General features: G+C 39.3%; 1 protein-coding gene across 1 annotated transcript in view; it reads left to right on the forward strand.

Moving 5' to 3' along the window:
* The window catches only part of LOC126293367 (protein timeless homolog), a 422,426-nt gene extending 395,214 nt beyond the window's left edge, over positions 1-27,212 (forward strand). Inside the window, exons 25-28 of the mRNA XM_049986569.1 lie at positions 6,854-7,047; positions 13,214-13,325; positions 17,804-18,029; positions 26,216-27,212. Of these exons, the coding sequence (XP_049842526.1) occupies positions 6,854-7,047; positions 13,214-13,325; positions 17,804-18,029; positions 26,216-26,861 (1,178 nt within the window). The 3' untranslated portion in view covers positions 26,862-27,212. The remainder of the gene's footprint in view (positions 1-6,853; positions 7,048-13,213; positions 13,326-17,803; positions 18,030-26,215) is intronic.
* Positions 27,213-27,920: the final 708 nt, after the last annotated feature.

A 27,920-nucleotide genomic window follows, 5' to 3' on the forward strand; every position in this document is an offset into this window, starting at 1 on the left:
AATAGCACCATTACCATATATTTATTTACTTATTTTTATTTATTTATTTATTATGATCCCAATGATCACATTTGTGATATAGGATTTGTCAGGATACATTTTAACAACTATAGTATATCTTTCCCAAATATTTATCTATGCTGAATTCATATGAATATCTTATGTTAGTACAATATACAACTAATAAGTGTTTTTATAACATAATTTTTTATGTGGTTGACAGACCTATTCCTTGATGTTGTGATTTCATTTGTCACATTTATGATATCATTTACTCTTATACAGTTGAGCAGAGCTATTCACTTATACTGAAGTGACATTTGTTAAGCATGTGGTTCTTAATCTTCTTATGTGCTTGACATGACATATTCACTGCTGTAATTTCATTTGTCATATTAACTTAAACATATATTCTTAAACAGTTACGCAGGGTTATTCACTTATGCTGTAATAACATTTGTCAAGCATAGAAATGCACTTACGCTGTTATAACATTTGTCAAGCATGTGACTCTTTATAACAGTTTTAAATTTTATAAACTACACGGGTTGATATTTGAAAACCTGAGAGCTTGAAAGTGGAAGACAGGATAATGTGTGAGGCAGGGATTACTGTTAATACACTGTGCATGAGCTAATAAGAGTGAAAAGCTAAGTACATTGTACCTAACAGAGTTGGGAGCAGGCGGCAAAGAAAAGACAGGTCACAAAATGAAAGCTGTATAAAACTAAAATCGAGTGAAGAAAGGAGTCGTTACTGTGAAGGAATGCTGAGACAGAAGAAATTAAGTTAAAGTCAGGTGGTTGGCAAGAACTGATGACATGTTGCAGCACTAGTTCCAACCAGCAAAGTTATGAGAAACTGGTGTCTGGTGGAAGAATCCAAATGGCATGTGTAGTGAAACAGGTACCGAGGTCATGACTGTCATGCTGTAGAGCATGCTCCGCAGCAGGTTAATGTGTGTTTCCAGTATACACTCTCTGCCTATCCCATTTATCCTAATCAATAACTTGGTTGTGGTCATTCTGATTAAAAAGCTGAACGGTGTTTACGTAACAGCTGGTATATGACATGTTGTTTCACAGTTGGCTTTTGACAGTTTACAGGGCTGGTATAGGTCTTGGTAGGAGGGTGCATAGGGCAAGACTTCGAGCAGGGACAGTCCAGGGGTAGGAACCATAGGCTAGGGAGATGTGTGCAGGAGGCGCATAAGCTCTGACAAGGATATTGCAGAGATTGGGAAGGTGACAAAAAAGCTATCCTAGGTGTGGTGGGCAATGTCTCAGACAGAATGGATCTCATTTCAAGGCATGATTTTAGGAAGTCCTGGCATTGTCGAAGTAGCTGATTACTACATTCAAGATCAGGATAATATTGATTGACATTTAGTTGAGTTGACAGCTAGTAGTTTTATGTGATGTATAGTGTATCCATAATTTAATGGATTCCATTGTTATAGGAGTGCCTAATTAAGTACTTGTTTACTTTAGTTTCCTACCAGTAACTTTTTTAAAAGATTTGTGCACCATAATGTAAAACTTGTTTCTCATATAATGAGTACTCTGAAACAGATAACTGATAGTTGGCATAGGACCAAGATTTATTAATAAGGGTCACTCAAATAGAGACATAGTTGTGGGAAGAAGAGAGGTCAGTGTAGTTGTTGAGTATGTAACAGTGTGGGAAGGGTCTAGAAGTAGGAAAACATCTATTACTGCTTTGACAAGTGAACCATTAGTTTTCCTTTAGGTGCTGCGAATTTTCCTATCATGTGTACTCACTTCCTCAACTCCAACCAGACTCTGGACTACTGTTCGTCTTGTGCTACTGTTTATAACCAAGTTCAACTCTCGACGCCCACTATGCACATCAATGCACTTTCGTTCTGCATGGCTGTTCTGATATTCAGTGAAATGCTCATTCTTTCAGCACTTTCCAGCTCAGGTGAACATGAGTGCCAGACCTCGAGCCTTGTTTTAGTTGAAACTTCCATCCCAGTTTATCAGATTCTGCGACACCTTTACTTTGTCTGATTCCTTGATTATGCTTTCCCAGAAACTTGGGATTTTTATAATGATACTGACCTCATCCTATTTCATTTCATGATTACATTATATTGAACTGATGCAAGGAACATCAGCAACACATCCGATTAAAACAACCATCAAGTCAGCTGTCACTGAGCAATGCCTCGAATATAATCATAAAACGATATACAGCAATACTGGTGACATGGTGCAAACACCAAGTCTCTGATACAGTGCAATTGAAGAGTATACATAAATAACGATGTTGTAAAAGCTAACAAAATGGGAGGCAAAACCTACAAGGCTTTTGAGATCAATTGTGTACTAGAAAAGGCCATCAGGGAATAGAGGATAAGAACAGAAGAAAAAGGAGTTAGAAGAATCACAACTGGGAGAAAAGGGGATAATCTGAGTTTGGATTGTCTGCCTTTTGCAAGTGGTCTGACATCTGTGCTGAATGGGTAATATATGCAACAATGCAGAGAAATCTCCTACAAGAGACAGCTTCAAAAGCAGTCCTACATACGATGTGTGTTTAAAAAGTAAGGCGACTACATTTTTTTGAAAAAATAATTATTTATTCATCAATATTCATGTTGTCCCCTTAAAAGTAATCCCCCTCACATACAAAACACTTGTGCCAACACTTCTTCCAATCCTCTAAGCACTTCTCATAAGCACTTTTTGCAAGAGCCTTCAGCACTTCCAGCGATGCAGTTTTTATTTCCTCAATCACAGAAAATCTTCATCCTTCCATAGGTCTCTTCAATTTTGGGAACAGAAAAAAGTCGCAGGGGGCCAAATCTGGTGAATATGGTGGCTGAGGCGTGATTGTCGTGTTGTTTTTGGTGAAAAAATCTCTCACAAGTAATAATGAATGAGCAGGTGCATTGTCGTGATGCAAAAGCAATGAACTGTTTTTTCACAATTCCAGACGCTTTTTGCGAATTGCTTCTCGCATACAGCACATAACGTCAAGGTAATACTCATTGACCGTAAGACCTTGTGGCACAATTTTATGATGCATTATGCCACGGTAAACGGAGTGGGGGGGGGGGGGGGGGGGGCAGTGAGCAAAAGTTTGACATTTGATCGAACTTGGTGTGCTTTTTTTCGGTCTTGGCTCTCCGGCGTGCTTCCATTGTTGGGATGATTGTGCTCTGGTTTCAACGTCATAACTGTACACCCATGTTTTGTCACCAGTTACGACCTTTTTGAGCAAATCAGGACCATCATTGACATCATTCAAGAGCTTCTGAGCAATGCTCATGTGACGATTCTTCTGATCAAAATTGAGAAGTTTTGGAAAAAACTTCGATAACACGCGTCTCATGCCCAAAACTTCCAAAAAAATTTGATGACACGAGCCGACCCATATGCCAACATCCTCAGCAACTTCTCTTACGGTAATTCGACGCTTTTACAAAAACTTTTCACAGCTTTGACTTTATCATCTGTTGATGATGTGCTGGGATGTCCAGAGCAAGGTTCATCATAGCATCTTCTTGGCCATCTTGGAAGAACTTGTACCAATTCCAAACTTTTTTTTTTTTACTGAGAGCAGACTGACTGTATGGCACTGTCATCATTTCAAGTGTTTTAGAGCACTTGGATTCTATTACTCACACAAAATTTTTACAAATTCTTTGCTCCATTTTTAATAATAATTGAAAATCACTGAGCACACCAACACAAGTCTATCCTTTGTATCTGTCAAAAACAAACAAAGTATGCTGAAACTGTGAAGATATGTTTGGGACATGTGTACAACGTAAAAGAAAAGATCAATAATCAAATGTATGTTATGCACGCAATTTGAAAAGTCACCTTACTTTCTGAACAGTCCTCATATATCTTTTGAAAAAACAGAGTACATGGCAGATGTGAAGGAGGCACCGGAACATATGGAAACTTATTATGGTAGGAAAAAAGGCTACAAAATTTAAATATCTAGGTGAGACAGTACAAGCAAATGTTTTAGACAAAGAAGCTAACCTAGGAAGGGCAAGGAAAGTGGAGGTTGCTTTTCTCCTAACAAGAAACCTCTATAACAAGAAATCTACAGGGTGCCGCACGAAATGTGTTACCATTTTGTTTTTGAGTATAAACTTTATTGTCGATACAATATGTAAGGAACATTACTACAGTGAAGAGCTGTCCATGGAGATTTGTTCTAACTCAGCACATGCTCAATATGTCCACCATTTCGTTTTCTAACTTCCTTCAAACGAACACTGAAGTTAGTGATTACCCTTCGGCACATGTCTTCCGTAATTTCACTACAAGCTTGAAGAATAAGTCTTCTGAGCTCCATTAAATCATGTGGACATGTTGGGAAAATTTTTTCTTTTAGGTACCCCCAAAGAAAAAAAGTCACATGGATTGAGGTCTGAACTATTGGGGGGCCAATTTCGTCCGTCATTGAAGCGATCTGGAAACCTGAGTGAAATGATTCGCATGTCGAAATGCTCATGTAAAAACTCCAACGCAATGTTTGCAGTATGTGGCCTTGCTCTATCTTGCATGAACCACTGTGTCTTGAAGGGCAAGGCAGTAGCAAGAAGCTGTGGAATGAAGCTATTGCGAAGCATGGTCAAATAACGTTCCCTGTTCACAGTTTCTTCAAAGAAAAAGGGTCCAATAAGTCCGTGACTGGAAATTGCTGCCCACGCTGTAATCCTCAGAGCATAATGTTGTCATTCATGAAGCACTTGTGGGTTTACAGTGACCACACCGTCTAAATGAAAATGCACCTTGTCTGAAAACCAAACATTGTTGAGTGTTTCTTCCCTGTCCTCCGCCCACTGACCAAACAGTAGCCTATGCTGCTTGTGTTCTTCAGTGAGCTTCTGTGCACAAGTCATCTTGTATGGGTACATATGGAAGTCACTTTTAAGAATATTCCCAGTTGCACTGCTGCCTTTCTACACGATTTCCCGGGGTTTCTCTGTACAGCAACTTGTACCACTTCAGTATTCTCCAGCGAACAAACAGGCTTAGGCCGAGGTCGCTTCACTTCCTATACTGTTCCTTCCTGTACAAATTTGTCGTACAACCTGTGGATGGTCTTCTTGCAAGGGACACGTCGTGTGTTAAACTGTCATAGAAAATGCCTCAGGGTCACAACAAGGCTTTTCGTTTCATGAAAAAGTAATATAAATGCCAATCGTTGTTGTGTCGTCAGTCTTCCATTGTCTGCCATTACTGCTTACTATTCTCCTAGCGGCAGTATCATAAATTACACGTCATTTCGTAACTCATTTGTTTTTCCAAGTTCTGCTGGTACTGCTGTAGAAATCCCAGAGGGATATCTAATGTGCGTTGTAAATTGTGAAAGAAACAATTGGTAACACATTTTGTGCGCCACCCCATATTTCCATAAATGCAGAACTTCAGCACTGCAGTACTGTCTTTAAACCAGAATGTCTTTATGCGACAGAACGCCTTTTGTTAAGCACAGCCAAACATCGTGTGAAATAAAAAAGAAAGAAAATAAAATAGTCAGTAAAATCTTGCTACCAAAATATAAGCATGGGAAATGGAATTTAAGAAGTAATAAAGACGTTTATGAAAAAACAGAGCAAATATCGGACACGATGGGGAAAACGAGAGTTGCATTCTATGGACACCTAAAAGGGTTAGATGAAAACAGGTTAACAAAAAGAATTTTTAATGTCTTTTACAGAAACCCCAAAACATTAGTGGCATGAATAAAGATGTTAAAGTGGATGTGAGGGAAATGGAAATCACTGAGGAAGAAATGGGAGAAATAGAAAGTTGTAGAGCAAAAGTAAAAAGTTTCATGAGCTTCCAAGAGAGAACAAAGAAAACGATAGGTGAAGCAAGGACAGAAGAAAGAAGAGAAAAACATAGGGAGAGAATGAAAAATTACTGGAAATAAAAAAAGGAGAAAAGAAAGAATACGTAAATTATTTCATGTGGTCCTTAGTAGGGCAAAGCAATTACACAAAAAGTGGAGGTTCAGTTTACACAAGACTTGGGGCAGCCTTAATTTAATAATGTTTCTCTGGCCTTTCCATGTACTGGAGTTGGGAAACTCTGAAAGAATGCACGCTTCAAGAATTATCAATGCGGGCTCTGAAAAGCAAAAGGGCCTTAAACGGCATAGTTAGTGTCAGGACTTTAATTCGTCTATAAATAGCCACATGAGATCAACTGTAGCTCACAGTCTGATTGGAAACGTAACAGAAAAAATCATAGTACCTGAAGAAGATGGCTGGGTTGGTCATCAGAATATTGTGCATAAAATGGAAACAATCCAGCTGGACACCTGGAAGACCACCATTAATGAAACAAATATTACTGATATGTGTTATTAAAAATTTATTTGACTGAATAAATGCAGTGGAACTCTGGGTATGTCCATAAATGATAGTTTTTATAGTGTTAAGAAGTTTGTCAAGCACATCCATCCCCATATGATAGTTTCTTTTTGACATCTATTAGTGTCTGTAAGCTAACATGAAGATTCTCTTGCTGTCTGGTACAGTGATTGTGAATATCTGAGCTTTAAAAAATATCTTCCTTATTAACTTCATGTTTCTTAGGGAACAGTAATGTTTCCAAGGTGTACATATCCAGCAGTGTTGTTATGTTTAATTTTTAAAACAATATCTTGCATCAATTTCTGCTGCTCTTCCCAGTCCGGATTCTAATAGCTCTTTTTTTGTATTCTAAAAATACTCTAAACGAGAGTTACCCCAGAATATGAGTGTTTTGGTTGTGAATGAAAGTTGATGCACCATGTGTATATACGAGTTTCAAGGTGCCACAGATTTCCAATTTCACAATCCCGTCATTCACAGGTATGTCAGAGGCTCTGAAGTGGATATCATCGAGCCTCGAAGAGGAAGCAGCAGACAGGGAGTCGACAGCTTCGGGTGATGCACTGCCGGTTCCCCTGCTGCCGATCAACGAGGCAGAGATCGTCGCTGTCGACGACCCCACATTCCTGAAGCTGCTGTCGGCTCTCGCCCTCAATCCTCCAGTAGTAGGGCAGGTCAGTAGGCTGTACACGCCACACTTAAAATTACAGAATTGTGCATTTATAGTTTCAAATTACTTAGTAGTTGGGTGGTATTAATACTGGCCAACTACTTCATATAATACATCAGAAACAGAATTTGAATTCAATTTAACCTGCTGGAATGTATGGAATCAGTGGGGAAGAAATTGATGAATACATTATGATATTAACATAAAAGTTTTCTGGGTATGGTACTGCGTCATAATGTATGAAACTACTGCTGCTGGAGAAAAACCAACGTTTCGGCCATGGTTGCAGTGCCTTTTTCTGGGTCTAAGAAGAAAGCGCTGCAAACCGTGGCCGAAACCCTTCTCCAGCAGCAGTAGTAGTTTCATACATTATGATGTGGTACCATTCCCAGAAAACTTTTAGGTCAACTGACTTAGGCCACAGAAGCCTACGCAATTACACGTAACAATATGATGCTACAAAGAGCATACAAACTCATCTGAGCAGATACATCAGAAAACGTAGACAATAGAACTTCATCAATCCAAATCTCTCGATCAGAGGGAGGGATTGGAGTGGGGGGAGACAGGAATAGCAGTAACAATTGATGATGAGAAGCATCAAGTTTAAGTTCAGCCAATTGTGGTACACAGATCCTGGCAAGATGCGGTTATCAAGTTCACGTTGAGCTGTATACGGTTTTACTGTATTGACCCAATTTGTTGCGAATATAAAATGGCATCTTAGACGAAGAAGGTGTTAATGAACATGGGGAAAACCTTTGATGCACTGCATGGGACAAATAAATGAAAATAGTTTAAAAAAGGCACTGCTTCTCTATTTGGAACTGAAGTGTTTGGAAAGAATCCAGATTGCCCATATTCAGGTGTTAATTATGTAATGACAATGATGCTAATAAAATCCAGTTTCTGATGATGAAGTTATTGCTGTTTCTTCATCTGTAGAATTTATTTATAGTGATGTTGGACAAGCTGACAGAGTAAGTGCTGAATCTGAGACATTACAACACATACAGAGGCAACAAAATAATGCATTATTTGGAATGCCACACAGAATCAGATTTGGCCAAACTATTCCTGGGGAGCTGCTTCTATGATTGTGCTACCCCCCACCCCCCACCCCTCCCAAACATCTTGTTAACATGTATATGAAAATGTGTCTTTACGTTAAAATAAATAGAAAAAGCGTTGTTAAAAAAGTGGCACATATTCTTACAGGAGGTAGTGTTGGTAGAAACTAGAAGAGAATTTCCTATAATTATATGTCTGGAAACAAATACCTACTGAGATACGGGCCGTTTTACTTGTGGTAACAGATTGTTGAATATCTTCTGTTCACAGCTGGCATTTTATTTGCAATTGAATCAGGATTCACAAGAGATGGCATAGTGAATTACCACAATATGCACGTCTGGGCAGATGCAAATCCTCTAGCAGTCGTGGAGGTGAGGCATCAGGATCATTTCAGTATCAGTGTATGGGCAGGGATTTTCAGTGACAAACTCATATGGCCATACACTTTATCAAACAGATTAACAGGTGCTGAGTATCACCAATTTCTGTGTGAGGAATTACTAGCACCGTCGGAGAACCTTATCTTTGCAGAAAGATAACAACTATGGTTTGTGGACAATACAATACAATGCACCAGTCTATTTTCTACAACTCATGCAACAGCATCTCGCAGCAACATATCATGGGTGCTGGATTGGTTGGAAGCTCTGGCAGCATGGCCTCCCAGTTCACCAGACCTGAATCCATTGCATTTCTGGCTATGGCCGTGGTGTATGGTCAGTCCATTAACAATGGTCAATCATTATCCAAGCATGTGACACAGTCCAAATGGAGCCCAGTGGTGAAGGTATACCAGGGGAAGGGGAAGATTATGGATAAGAGTTGGTCTGCGTGTATAGACTAATGTACAGGATGTTGAACAGGAAATTGATGTTTTTGCAACAGATAGTGGTTTTAGCATTGGGGCCACTCGAGTTCATCACGCCCTCGTCTCGTAACTCACAGGAGCAAGCAGATAGGCTTATTTTCAATGTATAAGGACCACCAAGCATCACGTTTTGCTGTGGAGGAATTTATTCAAAATGGCGAGTCTGCTGTGGCCACTCGGGTACCTTTCGTCTTCACTTTAACTTCTGTATGCATGTTGTGCTTCCTTTTTGCACCTTAATTTTTAGGTGGGTGAACAATTTTTCCACTTACTATAAAGTGACATGAACAAAAGCTCTGTCCTTGTCAAGTAGTAGTTACACCCTAAAAAAAACCTAAAATGTCAGTCATAGAAGAGTGTTTGTTATTTAGAGTCCAATCTGGTGAACCAGACGCTGCTCTCGAGCACTCAGAATTTCTCATCAAAAGTCTAATCACAGTCTTGAACAGACATCTAAAAATATCACACCAAATTGTGTTCATTCTAAAGCTGCTCGTAACTGACTACAATCGGTGTAAACAAGCATTTATTTATTTGCTGCTTATTTAACCTGACCATATTAAGCCTTAAGATCCTCTCTCACATCAGACCAGGAACAATACATAGAATAAAATATACTACATAACAATCACAACAATATATAATTTGCATTATTAATGAAAAGTAATAATTGACAATAATAATAACACAAATAATGAAAATAAAGTAATGAAGGTGTAATGAATGTTGCTCATTATTTGTTACGTAACAAACTCTATAATATGATTAAGAGAAATCAGGTCATTCAGCTGTCCACAAACACTGAAGTAAGTCAGTGGCGAAAGCTGAAAATTTGTGCCAGGATGTTCAGCTTCTAGGAACGGTTGTCTTAACTGTCTCAGCCAAACAGACACAGTTCCATCCACCTCAAATTCTCAACCTGTCACACACAAGTAGCTCGCCTATCCCTCAGCCCCATTGCTTGCAGTATTCGCCAAGTACTACGGGGGTTCGAAATATGTGGTGCATCCACACGGAAAGTACCAAAAACTGTCCTTGCTCATATATACAAGGGTTGGAACTTTAATAGTGGCAACTATTTATTTGCAGCTCGTACAAAATAGATACGTGTTTCAAAGTTTCACTTACCTTCACAGTAGTCACCAGCATTGTGTATAACCCATTACCAGTGATGAGGAAGTCATAGGATACTCTTAGCAGTTGTGTTGACAGTTTGAGTAGCAGTGTCTATTGCCTGACAAATCTGTAGCAATTCTGAAGCAAATGCCATGAAGTGTTTCCTTCAGTTTAGAAATCGAGTTGAACTCACGAGGGATTAAGTCATGGGAGTGCAGTAGGTGGTATAGTACTTAGCAACCCCATCAGTCAAACAAATCAGTAACAGCTTGCGCTGTACATGCTTGAGCATTGTCTTGCAAAATGACGGTCAGGTCCTGCGGAAAGTGTCATCACTTCTGCCTCTAAGCTGGTCATAGGTAGTGTTCCAAAAATGAACCACTGAATACAATGGTAGAGTGACACAATGTCACTAAGCTGAACTAGGGATGGGAAGAACCAACCAGTATCAGTATTTTAGTTCTAAATAACTAGTATTTTTCAGTACTTGTATGATCTCGATTACAATAATTCTTTTTACTTTATACTAATAACCAGGTAATAACCAACATATCAGTTTGACATAGCAGCACTGCTAAACTTTTTGGTTTAACATTTTTTTTTAAATGAGTAATGTTTATTCATAAAAAATTTATAGGAATTGGCAAAAGCAATCAGCACTGTTTTAATAACAACACGTACAGTTAGAAAGTAGCATCAAACACATAACATCAAAATCAGTACAACATTGTGGAGTCAGTGATGTACCTGCTTCTGTGTGGAATGGCCTATTAGATGGTACACGTGTACATGCAGTGTACAAACTTGCGCTTGCTTTGTCTGTATGGTAGTGTCTCATTGTTGTCCTCGAACATTAGTTGTATTGCACAGTGGCACCATTGCTACTTAATTTCTGCCACAGCTTTAACCTCGAATCAATTGAGATCTCTTACTCCTTCACGTTCATCATAATTTTTCAGTCTTTGTTCAAAGTCTTCATTTATAGCTGAAAATAATAGCAATTTAAAAATAAAAGAACAACAATTGATTATTTCAGAAGCTGGCTATTTTAAATGGTTTCAAGTCACGTTGAACTGGGGATTAAAAGAACCAGTTTAACTAAAAACCAGTTGGTTCAGAGATAAGCACCACCCCTATACTGAACTGTTCTGCATAAAATCGCAGCCAAATAGCCATATACAGTTACTTTGCTTAACATTTTACATTTACATTTTACATTTTTGCATATTCATTTATCGATTTCACTCTTTTACTGCACAGTTCTATGTGATATTGTTCACAGGCTTCATTAGACAGTTCACATATACAAGTTGTGGTTGGGTCATGATAAGTTCTGTTTTTGCAGATTAGATGATGAAAGCTACGAATAGAAACTCTAGTTACGACATGTCGCTGTTCGAAGTTTGGTGCTGTCCATGAGCGGTTCATCATTGCTTTGGTGCCGTAGAACTCTGGCTATATTTTTTCTTGTTTGTCCTCCATGATCTTCAGTTGCTTTCTGGAAGACCTGGTGTGTGGCATCATATATCGAAGTCTGATGTCTTCAATTAGGAATGTCTCTCTCGCTAGCAGGTACACTAGTATAGATCTTGTTGTCTTTGAGAGACCTAGTGCTCTTTTTAGATAAGTTGATTTTACCTTTTGTAGTGTTTCTAGATTTTTTTCTGTCAGGTGGTCCCATGTAACCTCCATCCCATAGGCCAAGATTGGCAAGATTTTTGTGTTGAATAATTTCATGGCTGTTTCCAGACTGAGTAGGTGGATGTTTTTGATGTCCTGTATTGCTGTTATTGCTTGGGCTGCATGTTCTGTTGCACATTTTGTGAAGCATTTGGCTGTTGGTTGCAATGTCACTCCTAGGTATTTAAAGTCTGATGAGATTTTTATTTTTTGTCCTCTGATGCTGATTTCTGCATTCTTGGGTGTTTTGCCTCCTTTTCTGAAAATTACCGTTTCTGTCTTTGATATGTTTATGTGTAGTTTGTGTTCACTGCACCATTTGTCTATTTTCTCAATGATTCTCTGCAGCTTCTGTATATCTGTTGAACCTACGGCTATGTCGTCAGTATATGCATATACATATACATCTTCTTCATTTTCTCTAATTCGGAGTACTTCTTCAGTGGCAAGAATGTACATTAAAGGGCTTCAGTATATGCATATACATATACATCTTCTTCATTTTCTCTAATTCGGAGTACTTCTTCAGTGGCAAGAATGTATATTAAAGAGCTCATTGGGTCACCCTGTCAGACTCCGTTCGATTGCAGAACAGGGTTAGAAAAAGAGAGGTTGTCTGATATTGTGATTAAGTTGTATTCGAGGATTGACTTGATTATTCTTGCCCATATGCTATCATCTCCCATCGTGTTTTCCAGTTTTCGGACTATGAGATCTCTTTCCAGTACGTCAAAGGCTTTGGTAAAGTCTATGAACACTGTGTAGAACATTTCTTTCTTTTGTAGCTCTTCATCGATAGATGCATACCAGAAACCGTAGTTTGGGGATTGCACATTACAGGCTTTTTCACTGTTGGGAAGGTATTTTCACAGAAACAAAGGTCACTGAGGTAAGAAACCAAATAAATCATAATTGTATTATTACTCTGTAACAAACGACCAGAGACCATGAGTCCCTTACACCAACGTACTCAGAAAATATTCCTGAACAACACCCAAAATTTTGTTGATAAAGTTTGAGAGTATAACCCGTACGAGGTGATCAGAAAGTAATACTTGTATATTACTTGAAACTGTGCTGTTTTTAAATTATCCATAGCTCCAAACATTCAGGTTGCTGTTAGTATGTGCCAGTTGGGAGATGTATAAAACTAGTCTTTAATTGCTGTCTGAGGTGACATAGTGGTTAAGGAGGTGTACTTATATTTAGGAGTGTGGTTGAATCTCTTCATACCCATCTTAATTTAGGTTTATTGTGGCTTCTTTAATTGTTTTAAGACAAATGCGTAGAACATTTGTACAATAGACCTCCCCCATTAAAGCTGTCACTGTGCGCCTTGTGACTTTGAAGCTGATGAGAAACAAAACTCTTTTAAGTGTGACTGTCTTCACCTTCCCTTGAACTAATGCTCATTTTTTTTTAAAACTCGCAGGAAGTTTACTGGCGCATTCCAGGAGAACTTAGCAGCGCTGAGTTGAGATCGAGAATAGAAGTGATAAACATGGCTGTCGAGGGGCGACTACCTCCAGAGGGTGAAAACAAAGGTAAGGTATGCCTTTAACATAAGATAATGTGTGTAAGCTGTGTACATACTGCTGACCATTGCAATGACCCACATTGTGGGGGCTAGCATAAAATTTCACAAGGTGGAACAGCTGCGAGACACTGGATTCATACTACGAAAGAGCTGCTTTCAGGCATCTTCCTGACAATTCATATTTAGCCTGGTTATGTCAGTTTCATTCATATTTAGCCTGGGTTAGGGTGGTTTCATTTATATTTAGCCTGGGTTAGGGTGGTTTGATTCATGCGGTCATTCATGTTCCATAGATCTAATCAAGGATAACCTTCAATGGTATGAACAAGTTATGGTAAGCTGTTGCTTCCCCATTCAGTATTCACTTGATTTCAGTTATACTTTTTTATTTTTATTTTATTAAGTAATTAATTAGTTTCTTTATTTATTTCAATCAAAATTATTGCCACTACCTCTTGTCAGTACATAGTGTCTAGAGTACTGCGGTATTTCATTGCAGACACAAACAAGGTAATGTAAGTGCTAGGCTCTAAAGCCAGATATTCCTTTATTTGGCAAAATAGAGGAAAAGGTTTAGTAGTAGTAAATAAAGGGTATGAGCACGAGAGCCTTCTTTTATATTTTTTTTATAAAAACAATGAAAAACAAACATTTTTAGTACAAATTTTTTTATTATTTGCCTTTGAAACTTAAATTCTGACTTTTTTTTGTAACTCTGATGTTAAAACCTCAAAAGCATGGTTTTGGAGGGATTCAGCATTTTTTTGAAGTTATGCCACTCACTGTCCTCACATTTTTTGTTTGACACAAGTTATTGACAGTTGAGGCTCTACATAAAAAAACGTAATGCAACAAATTGCAGATAAATGGGCAGAAACACCCGTTATTGTGTAATTACATAGCTTTGAACAGTCACATCAATCGAATGTATGGGAGTGTGCAGACTGAGCATTTTAAATTGTAAAGAGCACACAAAACTAATTCCTGAAAAGACAAATGCCAGACTGAGTTTCATTGGGAGCACCCTCAGGAAGTGTAGTCCACACACAAAGGTGGCAGCTAATTTGACCAATGCTTGAGTATTTCACCAGTCTGGGACGTGTGCTGGACAGTATCAATTGAAGAAATGGATAATATCCTAAGAAGAGTAGCACATTTTATCCAAATGTTCATTTAGCAAGCACAAAAGCGTTACAGAGATGCTCTTGCGACTCCAGTAACAGGCGCTACAAGAGAGGAATTGTGCATCATGAAATGGTTTGCTGTTAAAATCCCGTATTGTACCTTCCTAGAAAAATCATCCAATATATTCTAATCTCCTATGCATCTCTCATGAAGACTCCATAAATGTAAGATTAGACAGATGCAATATCACCCTGAAGCTTACCAACAATCGTTTTTCTAAGGCCTTGTGCACATGAAGCGACTCAAATGTGATCCATTCCCAATGCAATTTGGTAAATGGTAGATTGCACACCACTTCCCGTGTAGCTTAACGGGGATCCACACACAGAGCAGTTGCATAGTGACTCATCATTAAGTTATTTGCAGTGCATTGCCAACAAGTTGCCAGCGACTCGGTGTCTGCATTGCCAAGTGATCTGATTTGCATATGGTCCTCAAACACAAGTTAGTATCGGTTTAGTTTGAAAATGAATGGGCAGACTGTGAACATTAACTTTGTGCAAGAAGGGCAATTACGTCCTGTTTCATACTGTTGAAAGCTTCCAGACTACTGGAGGAGGAATTTGACAGAGAGAGCGTGGGGCGAAGAGAGAAAAGTTACCGGTACATCATTGCAAGCAAATGTACAAAAAAATGTAAATCTTACTGGCACTGTTCACCTGTGTGTCTTGCAGCACTTGTTTTGTTCAAAAAATTATTCAGTCATGTGCAAATAAACAGTAAAATAGGGGAGCAGGGGGGAGGGGGGGGGGGGTGGCACAAATCTCCAATATTTACAAACACAATGGTTTTCATGTACAAATTATTTAAGGAGTACAAACCACCTCCCCCCTCCCCTTGTGTACAAATCTCATGACGTCTTGGTTATCAAAATGGAGGCAATCATCAACAAATTAAAGTAAAGGAATTATTTTGTGTTGTTTCACCGAAAACAAATGATGCTCAAGTGCAACAAGCAGTACTCCCTCTCCTCCATGCTCACACACTTTTAATGGTGGTTTTTCATTTCAGAGTTGCACAGTGTATGGAACTTCGTTGCCAGCCAGGCTGCAACCAGTTGTGATTTAGATTATTTGCACTTCACATTCAGTCTCATTTGTCCCATGTATGGATGGCCTAGCAGACAACTGGCAGGTGGAATAGGCAGAGGAAAGAATGTAGTGGTATGCAGAGTACCCTCTGCCACACACCATAAGGTAGTTTGTGAAGTACAGAAGTATATGTAGGAAAAGGCGACATTAGGCAATCAATCAGGAAAATGTGGGCAGTGTGATGTTGATTTGACTTTTTTTTCTCCATGAACCAACCAATTCTTTGATGTGTAGTGTGACCACTCACGTTACCACGATGAAGAATGATGTAACATTTCCTATTGTTTTTTCTTATTTATCAATAACTTTTAGCCATTCAGTATTAACTGTTCTTCAGTGGATGGGAAATTTCCAGTGCTTTGCATAATTTTTTTTTCTTTTTTTTTTAATCCCTTTTGTTGGTTCAAGTTCATCTTGGGACACCCAAACAGTTAATTGCTGCATAGTTTCTGGCTCATATGAATAGATATGAGTTTTGTCTTTGGTTGGTATGTTGTATACAGAATTTGGATCTTTTCCATTAAGTTTTTAAGCATTTCCTTACAGTAGCCATTACGAGTCTGTTTTTTGGTGTTAGCCCAGTAGTGCAGAATGTATCAGGAAAATTCTTTGATGTACTGGTATGTTCAATACGCCTAAGGATGACCCCATTTCACAACCATATGCGAATCCTCTTCAGTAGAATTGTGCTCACCATCAGGAATTTTTCAGACAACAACCAAATTGTGCTTTCATCAGTGAAGGAAGCACTACTAAGGCGAATTTCTGCAAACCAACTGCAAACAGTATTTACTGAATGACAGTCAAAAGTTGAGGGAAGCATTTGAGACTTCGTCGAGTCAGAACTTCACAAAAATCATTAAACAATAAAGGATCCAACAAAAAATTCACTTTGAATTTTGATTTTGTCACAACAGTGTCTTTACATGCTTCAGAAAAAACCCAACACCTGTACCCGAGTCTGACTAAAGACACAGAAGCAAAATCGGTAAAACCGCTTGGTATACTTATTGATCCCACACTAAGCTGGTAACCCCATATTAATTATGTCTGTAGAGAGATATCAGGGGTTCCTTTCTCATATGAAAATTATCTGATCTAGTGAGAAATAAATATCTTAGGAGAGCTTACTATGGATTTTTCAGTCTCACATATCTTATGGACTATTGTTATGGCATCACTCGTGTTACGTCAGTGATGCACTACTGGTTCCAAAAAAGGTGCTGTGAATAATGTTTAAGGTTGGTCCAAGGGAACATTGCCATCCTTCATTTACTAATGCCAAAATAACGACAATGATAAATATTTATATGTATGCAACATTGATATATTCTAAAAACAATATACCAGAGTTTGACACAAGAGAGAGAACATACATTGTCATGATATGGAAAACAAAAAGTGTGTTGACATTCCCATGCATAAGGTGACAAAAACAGGCAACTCTACAGAGCGAGTAGTTTGAATTTTTTTATAAGTTGCCATATTCTGCAGTCAATGTACGTTTCAGTGATTTTAAGAGCAAGTTGTATAACTAGTTAAAAAACAATCCAGTCTACAGTTTCAGAAAATTCTTGGATACTAGTAGTGTAGAACTTGAGTTTTAGAATTATGTTACAATTCTGGTTAATATAGGGTAAGTTATCTGTACATGCAATGTGAACAATAGTTAATATAGTGATTGATATTGTACCATCCCCTAAATACAAAGCCCATTGCGCCACATGTGATCAGTGGCTTATAAACTGTTTGAATCTCAAATAAAAACATCTACTTGGCCATTGTTTCTACAATAAGAAATAGTAATGTTGCATGTCTATAGTGACATCTAGTGATCTTTTGAAAAAACTTAAAAAAGGCCATACCAGAGTTATCCAGAAGCCTGTGTCCAGTAAGACGTGCAAGAAAGAGGAGGAAAATTGGTAATGAAATGATAGCAACAGGTCCTTGTAATGTTGAAATGGCATTGCCATCACTTTGATGAGTAACTAGTAAATGTGTAATCCTATTTTTCTATCTTTTCTGTTGTACCCATTGAAATGAAATGCCCTCTTTCCAGTATGCTTATTACATTATTAAATTATATTTTTAAGTTTTTACTGTTTTTCTTACTTATTATTTTCAAAAATCCTTATTCAATCTGACGGTTGCTTACATTTTCTGTGTCATAAAAAAGTATTGGTATTACATTGTTGTCTGTCACTTTTAGCGAATGAAGAAAGTGCCGTACCAGGAAATAGCAGAGAGGACGGGGTGGAGGACGACAGCCAGGAAGATGTGGGGGCATGGCTGGCGCAGAATGTCCTGCAGGGCTCCGGCGATGAGTCTGCAGACGAGGAAGTAGCACCCCCGCTTGTCAATGACTACATGACTCCGTGGAGCCAGAACATGCGGAAAGCAGCTAGGGAGGCTGCACTGGCAGATAAGGGGCTAAGGTAAGGCCGTTGTTTCTGTCTTGTGCGCTTTCTCATTTACCATGGAGATCTGAAGAACATGACGTCTTTTTCATTAGTGGGCACCACAGCCACAAAGTTATTGAATGAAGACAGCTAGTTTACACCCCTGACTGAAATGTTACTTGACCTTATTATTTTGTGTCTTGGTGTAGTGTGTGTTGACCTGTCAGGCTGTTGTGAGGACATGTAGTGCGAAGCCATGATGTCTACCGTATTTACCCAAGTATAAAATGACACACACCCCTTTGTAAGAGGCTCCTTGAGAAAAATATATTTTTTCTGACTAATGAAAATTATGAACTGTTTTATTGAGGTAAAGAGCTGGCAAAAAGTTAGCATTATAACTGAAACTTCCTGGCACATTAAAACTCTGTGCCGGACAGGGACTCGAACTTGGGACCTTTGCCTTTCGCGGGCAAGTGCTCTACCAACGAAGGTTCGCAGGAGAGCTTATGTAAAGTACTCTGTGCTTTGATTATGGCTCTGTAGTGAACCAGTCTCACTTCATGTTTCGTTTTCAACTAATTTACATCACTTACTATATTGACAACAAATGTTGTTTGTCAGTTTTGTATGGGCATCATTATGCATCCACTTTAACTTCTTTTGTAAAAAGTGGTATGTATTTTCTTTTTAAGACTGATTATGCCTTTCAGCGTTCAGTCTGGATCATAGCCCCCTTATAAAATTCCTCCATGTTCCCCTATTCAGTGCTAACATTGGTGCCTCTTCTGATGTTAAACCTATTTCTTCAAAATCATTCTTAACCGAATCCAGGTACCTTCTCCTTGGTCTGCCCCGACTCCTCCTACCCTCTACTGCTGAACCCATGAGTCTCTTGGGTAACCTTGCTTCTCCCATGCGTGTAACATGACCCCACCATCTAAGCCTGTTCACCCTGACTGCTACATCTATAGAGTTCATTCCCAGTTTTTCTTTGATTTCCTTATTGTGGACACCCTCCTGCCATTGTTTCCATCTACTAGTACCTGCAATCATCCTAGCTACTTTCGTATCCGTAACCTCAGCCTTGTTGATAAGGTAACCTGAATCCACCCAGATTTCGCTCCGATACAACAAAGTTGGTCGAAAGATTGAACGGTGCACAGATAACTTAGTCTTGGTACTGACTTCCTTCTTGCAGAAGAGAGTAGATCGTAGCTGAGCGCTCACTGCATTGGCTTTGCTACACCTTGCTTCCAGTTCTTTCACTATGTTGCCATCCTGTGAGAATATGCATCCTAAGTACTTGAAACCGTCCACCTGTTCTAACTTTGTTGCTACTATTTGGCACTCAATCCGTTTATATTTCTTTCCCACTGACATTACTTTCGTTTGGAGATGCTAATCTTCATACCATAGTCCTTACATTTTTGATCTAGTTCTGAAATATTACTTTGCAAACTTTCAATGGAATCTGCCATCACAACTAAGTCATCCGCATATGCAAGACTGCTTATTTTGTGTTCACATATCTTAATCTCACCCAGCCACTCTATTGTTTTCAACATATGATCCATAAATAATATGAACAACAGTGGAGACAGGTTGCAGCCTTGTCTTACCCCTGAAACTACCGTATTTACTCAAATCTAAACCGCACTCGAATCTAAGCCGCACCTGAAAAATGAGACTCGAAATAAAGGAAAAAAAAATTCCCGAATCTAAGCCGCACGTAAAATTTGAGACTCGAAATTCAAGGGATGAGAAAAGTTTTAGGCCGCACCTCCAAATCAAAACAAAGTTGGTCCATTGTAATACGAGATACAATTTAGGTCGAATGAAAGACGATACAGCTACAGTAGTTTGGTTCGAGTCGTAAGCTTAGCAGTTAAGCTTTACCAGCTAGCCATTGCTATGCACCAGGCACTCCGTCCGTATTTATACGGGTACCCTTCCTTTTTCACGTACTTCATCTGGTTTGAAACGATTGCTTATTTTGCTTTGATCTGATAAGTGCTGTTTTCTTTGTTATATGTGTTCACGTCACTCTAAACTGAAAATGCATTACTGTACTGTGTCATGCATTGTTTGTCGCATTCTGATAGTGCGTGTTTACAGCCTGTAGCTGCTCGCGGCATGGCTTGCTTCTGTGCACGCTACCGCCTCTTACAATATATAAAAAAAAGAAAGGAACCGTCTAATTAGCGAAACAATAGCAAGAGACTGCTATTTGTTCTCACTTACACTGCTGCTTTCTTTGATAATGATTAACAAGAACCAAATAATAGACTGCATATGATAGATGATGTTCTGAACGAGAGTTAGGCGAACATTTTTCTCCATTTGAAAATCTTTGTGGCCGCTTGTATAGTACATCAAATTGTGCACAGAAATTAGAGTCATCTTAGATTTAAAGATCTAGTCAGTTGCCGTGCTTCATTTCTGACTGTATCACTATTAGGTATAAAAATAATACAAATATAAACATGACACGATATGTATATTCTTCCGCATTTGCTGTTGTCTCACTCTATAGTTTCGTAGTTCATTAGGCAAACGGGATTTAAATGAGATAGTAGCAAACACGAAAGAATACATGGCAAAATGTTTATATTCGTATTCTTTCTTATGGTGAAGAGAATACTGCATGTGATTCACATTTCGTCAGGTTCCTAATAGCAACCATCTCGTCTCACAGGTAGGAAAAAATTCAGAACGTAGGCTTGGCCATATTGACAAACATCCCAAACAGTCTTGCCTGTCGGATTTTTGTAGTAAATTGAAATTCTGCTACATTCAAAGATGAACAATGCGGAATTTGTATTTACTTCGTTGGATAATGTATGACAATGCAGTGGTCGAAACTCAGGGCGGAGAATAAAAGCTCGTCTACCACCTCCCTTTTTTTTTTTTTTTTTTTATACTGACGCAGAGGTTTTGGCGCCAGTATCTTTGTGCCTACAAAGCATGCCTGTGTAGCGCTACGTATATTCAATGGCAGAAGTTAGTTGTGGCATCACCTACCAACATTTTTCAGAACTTCCGCTTGCTTTGCACTCGATTCTAAGCCGTAGGCAGTTTTTTGGATTACAAAAACCGGAAAAAAGTGCGGCTTAGATTCGAGTAAATATGGTACTCTGAACCATGAACTCAATTTACCGTCAACTCTAACTGCTGCCTGACTATCCATGTAAAGACCTTTAATTGCTTGCAAAAGTTTGCCTCCTATTCCATAATCTTGTAGAACAGACAATAACTTCCTCCTAGGAACCCGGTCTTATGCCTTTTCTAGATCTATAAAGCATAGATACAATTCCCTGTTCCACTCATAACACTTCTCCATTATTTGCCGTAAGCTAAAGATCTGGTCCTGATAACCTCTAAGAGGCCTAAACCCACACTGATTTTCATCCAATTGGTCCTCAACTAATATTCGCACTTTCCTTTCAACAATACCTGAGAAGATTTTACTCACAACGCTGATTAAAGTGATACCTCTGTAGTTGTTACAATCTTTTCTGTTTCCATGTTTAAAGATTGGTGTGATTACTGCTTTTGTCCAGTCTGATGGAACCTGAAGTTCTGACTTAATTACATCCACCCCAGCTGCTTTATTGCATTGCAATCTATTGACCATTTTCTCCACTTCCTCAAATGTGATCCTATTTCCTATCCCATTCTACCTCGAAATCTGAAACGTTACCTACATTGAGCAACTCTTCAAAATATTCCCTCCATCTGCCCAAGGCATCCACAGGATTCACCAGCACAGTTTTCCTGACCTGTCCAAAATACTTGTCATTTCCTTCTTACCTCCCTTTCGAAGACTGCTAATTACACTCCAGAATGGTTTTCCAGCAGCTTGACCCATAGTCTCCAACCTGTTTCCAAAGTCTTCCCAAGATTTCTTCTTGGATGCTGCAATTATCTGTTTGGTTTTGTTTCTTTCTTCAACATAACTTTATCTGTCTACCTGAGTTCTAGTATGTAGCCATTTTTGATACGCCTTCTTTTTCCTTTTACAGGCTTCCTTGACTGTGTCATTCCACCAAGCTGTTTGCTTCATCCTACTTTTATACATTACTGTTCCAAGACATTCTGTAGCCACTTCTAGTACTGTGTCCCTGTACCTTGTCCATTCCTTTTCCAATGACTGTAATTGAATACATTCAACTAACTGGTACCTTTCTGAGATCGCTGTCATGTACTTGTGCCTGATTTCCTTATCCTGAAGTTTTTCCACTCTTATCCTCCTACATATGGACCTGACCACCTGCACTTTTGGCCTCACAATCCCAATTTCACTGCAGATTAAATAATGATCAGTGTCATCAAAGAATCCCCTGAACACACGTGTGTCCCTCACAGCCTTCCTGAATTCCTGATCTCTTATTATATAGTCAATGACAGATTTGGTTCCCCTGCCTTCCCAAGTATACCGGTGAATGTTCTTGTGTTTAAAAAAGGAGTTTGTGATTACTATGCCCATACTGGCACAGAAATCCAGGAGATGTTTCCCGTTCCTGTTGGCCTCCATATCCTCCCCAAATTTACCCATAACCTTTTCATACCCTTCTGTTTGATTTCCAATCCTGGCATTAAAATCACCCATGAGCAGAACACTGTCCTTGTCCTTTACTCTAACAACTACATCACTGAGTGCCTCATAAAAACTATCCACCTTATCTTGATCTGTCCCTTCACAATGCGAATATACTGACACAATCCTAATTTTCTTGCTAGACACTGTCAAATCTATCCACATCAGTTGTTGGTTTACATACCTTATTGCAACTACGGTGGGTTCCATTTCTTTCCTTATGTAAAGCTCTACACCCCATTGTGCTATTCCTGCTTTGACTCCTGACAGGTAGACCTTGTATTCTCCCACTTCCTTTTCTTTCTCACCCCTTACCCGGATGTCACTAACAGCTAAAACGTCCAGCCCCATCTTTACTTGCAGCCTCTGCCAGCTCTACCTTCTTCCCTGCGTAGCCCCCATTGATATTAATAGCTCCCCATCTCATTGCCATTTGTTTGCCAAGTCGTATCTTAGGAGTCCCTGGTTTGTCAGTTAGAGGTGGGACTCCGTCACCTCCAAAGGTCCGAGGCATTTTGCTCAGATTGTTGCCAGCATCATATTTAAAGTACCAGGGAAGCAGGTTGCTAGCCTTACTTGCCCCGAGTCCCATTGGGTTTTACTCCTAACGGTTGAGGGACTAACCGGTGGTTTTGGTAGTCTTTGCCGTATGAGCACAAAGGTGACCACGACTCAGAATATGTCCGAGATGCCCAGCCTTCTTCCAAAGTAACTGGTATCCCGACTGTCGGGACCACTTACTTGGCCATTCATACGTTGCCCGTGGTTCATGAACTAGGACATGACTCGTTTTCAACCAGTTGAAATGCTATGTCACTGTCACTGTGTGTGTGTGTGTGTGTGTGTGTGTGTGTGTGTTATTATGAAATGTTGTATTCATGATCTATGGAACACGTATTGTTATAATGTAATGTAAGAAAAACTCCTTACCTACATTAAATGACTTCCATAACATATGAACAGATGTGAGTTGAACACCAGTGCTCTTCCTCGACTAACAGACCTGTCACATAATAAGTGCTGCTGTAAGGCAGATTCGTGAACTACAGAGACAGGTCACAACCAACATTCCTAGTGTTGCTACCTATCATTTTCCAGAAGAAAGGGGTATTTGCTGACGTATTTGAACTGCATGGCCAAGGACATGTTTCTTACTAGGCCAGTGTTACCTGGAAAGGATGAAAGCTTTCCCAGCTCATGGTAGCTGTAGTTTTTTTAATATGCATATATAAAGTACTCCAGAAGTAAGTGCCATAATTATCAGTGTGGGTAGATGCCAAAAGCAGTTTCTTCTGCTAGATGGCTGTAACTAAACTGACGGTCTTCTGAGTGCTGCAGTGCAGACTTTTATACATCACACGATGCTGAAACATCGTAGGTGTGTTAATTAATCCTTGTGCTCACAGAGTTTGCTGAGAAAAATAATAGCTCCACTTTCTGTCACCAGATAAAAATATGGCACTTCAAGCTGTCAGTATGTGGTGTGAGTGCAGGAAAAAGAGGAGGAACGATGAAACACATGAAACGCTGGTTCTTGCACATTTATTAGAATATGGCCACGTCGGTATGGCCCCCGGACTCAGTGACACGTAACAAAGCACGCTTCGCAGTTGCTCGCAGTGTTCAATATGTCACTGTATGCTATTCTTCAGATCAGGAAGAGTTCAGATACATCCCTGATAGACACAATCTTTCAGATATACCCACAGCCAGAAATTAAGTGGATTTAGATCAGGGTTATGGAAAGACACAAATCTTGATATTGCCTAGAGCTGATGCACTTGTTAGCAAAGGTTTCTCAAAGCAAATCTTTCACCTGGAAAATGACATGTGGTGCCGCCTCATCATGCACAAAGATAAGGATAGACATGGTTGCATTCTTGCAAGGTGGAGTCGTGTTGCACAAAAAGTTAGTTACAACGTGAAGCGTTCACTTTACACCCAAGAGGCCTGCAAGGTGTCATCTCCTCGAAGAAAAACGGACTGAAAATGGTGGATCTTCTGAAACCATGTCACACAGTAAAATAACGTGAGTACAGTGGATATTCCTGTACAACTTGTGGCGGAATAGAACCGTATGTGCAACAGTTTTGTGCAGTCGTGGCACGGTGCAGAGTAAAATGGGCCTTGTCCTTCCCAAGAATATTTCCGGCTACACGTCATCCATTTCAGTGTGTACCAAAAAATGAAGGGCATTTTAGCCTATATTGACTTAATTTTGTACACATTCTGAGTCTCATAGGGATACCAGTATGAAATGTGGTGCAATATCTTTTGAACTGGTTGACTAGGGGAGCGACAATTCGTGCGACACAGCTCGAGCACTGGCTGCAGAATTTGAGGCATATGCTGTACGGTTGGCTACAGATACAGCAATTTCATCAATAACTGCCATAGGTAATGGGCCTCCTCACTCTCCCTGCTGCACCACCTGTCTTTGAATTTCTTGGTCATATTCTTTAGCTTCTTCACAGCTGTTTCTGCCTGCAATATTCTCGCAGTGCAGCACTGCTGCTGCTACCGTTCTTTTTAAATAACTTCACCATCAGTGCGCGATCTTTCTTCTTAATAGCTTTTGTGTTTTGTACAGAAAACCTTAATCTTCTTCATCCTTTTCACTAACAATCACTTCACTAACTAAATCGACACGCGTCGCCAAATGACAACATTTCACTTACTGCACCGTATTTGCATCTTGTGGCAAACAGAGAAACTATTATTTTTACATTGTACTCCACGAGCACACCGATTAATACATAGCTGCAGTGTTTCAGTGTCCTGCAGTGTATAAAGCCACTGCCTGTGAGTTTAGTTACAATCATCCAGCACAACTTGACTCTTTTTCACATACCTAAAGACTTTCCTTCAGGACGTGAGGGAATGACGGTGTCAATTTATTCTTTATAAAGAGGAATAGACGTGTGTGGATTTGAGGAGCGCAGGAAAAATAATCAGTATCTGCAAATACAAACATTAGGCACTGTTTTGGCAATATAAAATGCCATGCATTAAGGAGGTTAGTATTTTGTAACCTGTGACAGGGGAGAAAGGGGGGGGGGCAGCTAAATGTAAAGAAGTAATAAGGTATTTTACAGAACTATATTAAAGCTATCAGGTGTTATACATGAAATGGTTCATAAAGGTTTTCTGGTTTTGGAGTAGTTACCATTAAAATAGGTTCTGGTGTGCAAAATTTTAATTCGATCTGAACATGTTACTGTACCAGAGAAAGAAAACTCCTGTTGTAGGAAAACTTTTCTAGGTGCTTGTTAAAAGCTTTGAGGCAATTGTAAACATTGGTAAATAATGATTTATCACAAAGGTTCATTATTCAGAAGCAAGCTCACTCATATTGCTGCTCTTAATAATTTTAATATGTTTTAATATGTTTTTTTAAAATAGTTTAAATTGTTAATTATCTCTAAATTGTGTTACCAGCCTCCCCCCCCCCCCTTCCCTCTCTCTCTCTCTCTCTCTCTCTCTCTCTCTCTCTCTCTCTCTCCCTCACACACACACACACACACACACACACACACACACACACACAAACACAGTTAGCCTTAATAGACTCCAGTACATAATTCTATAATACAGATTTTATAAAGCAATATTCTTTCTACAGGCCGAGTGGAAAAGAAATTCCTTCACCGCGTGCTGGCGGAAAGAAGACTAGAATCCGCATAGCATCAGATTCAGACTCTGATTCTGATGTGCCGTTAAGCAATTTTTCTGACAGTGCTTCAGCATTACTGTCAGGAAGAGAAGAGCCTGGAGACATTGCAAGAGACAGGGAGGACAACAGGGAAGCCTCGGGAAGCACCAAGCGTCGCCAGGGTAAAAGATCGCGACTGTCTTCAGGTTCCGACACCGCTGCCAGTGTCCCTCCAATGGGATCAGAATCGGGATCGAGCAGGGAGCCAGAACGGCATGATGCGTATGAAACTGGCAGCCAATCGTCAAAGCAGGATGTGAGGCACAGGAAACGCAGGATCAGAGTATCCTCAGATTCGGAGACAGAAGAAGCTACACCTCTTTCTGCTCTGATGGTACCTGGTGAAGAATCTACTGCAGCAAATTCTCTTGAAAGTGGAACAAAGCAGAATGGGTTTCTAGATTCCGATTCGGACAGTGATTTGCCAAAGGGTGGAGGTGAGACTGCTACCTCTGAAACTGCTAAGAGGACAGCACATACGGAGTCCGATGAAGAAGGTAGGCAAGTGAAGAAGGTTCGACGGGCTGTCATAATTGATGACGACGATGATGACTGAACAAACTTGCAGATATTTGAACATTGCATCGTGACTGATACTTAACAAGAAGTCTGACTGCATCCAATGTGAATTTTGATCGTATCTTGTCAGATATTTAATTGTAGCTCATTAACTTGTATTTAAAAATTATTCTGATGAACCAAGGAAAACAATACTCATCCTGCCTTGTCATAGTAACATACTGTGTGTTTAGTTATTCCGCAAGATGCATCTCTAATAGTTTTAAATTTTTCTATAAAAATCTATGTCTTAAAGTAAGATATCACTTCACAGATGTCATCACTATTACCTGCAATCTTTCATTTCCACAAGTCGTGTATGCTTCTTTTTTAAAAAAAAATGAAATAACAGGCTCAAATAATGATGGTATTTTGAAAAGGGTAGATTTCTACACACCATATAAAGGAAATGATGAGTTGCAGATAGGCGCAACAAAAATAGTGTTGGATGTGTGAGCTTTTGGCTAAAATACCTTCTTAAAAGTAGAAAACATATACAATCACCCAAGCTGTCTCTGGCCACTTGATCACTACAACTTGTAAGATTGCAATGATGTTTAGGATTCAAATAATATTTGCTATTCAGTTTGCACTTAAACCACTTCATGTTTCTAATTATGCTGATCATCAGCTTTCTCTGATCTGGAAATCTACATCTACCGTGCATTACCACACTGAGTCTAGCCTCAGGGTCCAGAGACAGTGACCAGGTGTGTGCGAGTTGTGCTTGCATGAATGTGTGTGTTGCCTACCTTAGAAACAGGCCTTTTGGCTGAAAAGCTCACCTGTATAGCAGTCTTTTTGTTGTGCCACTCAACATCTCTATATGGTGAGTAGCAGTCTATCCTCTCCATAATTAATAACAGTGCCTTTTTCAAATGACTAAAATCATTATCAATATTAGTTTTTGGTTAACTATCCTTACATTTCCTGTTTATTTACCTCAGATTTTACTTTCGACCATGACACCTTAGATATGCTGTAGATTTTTATGTCAGTCATAACACAAATTCTTTTCAGTATTTCAGGCTCCTGTCATGCTTTCCCTTGTGTATTT

Source organism: Schistocerca gregaria, chromosome 10, assembly GCF_023897955.1.
Source record: "Schistocerca gregaria isolate iqSchGreg1 chromosome 10, iqSchGreg1.2, whole genome shotgun sequence".
Lineage (NCBI taxonomy): Eukaryota > Metazoa > Arthropoda > Insecta > Orthoptera > Acrididae > Schistocerca > Schistocerca gregaria.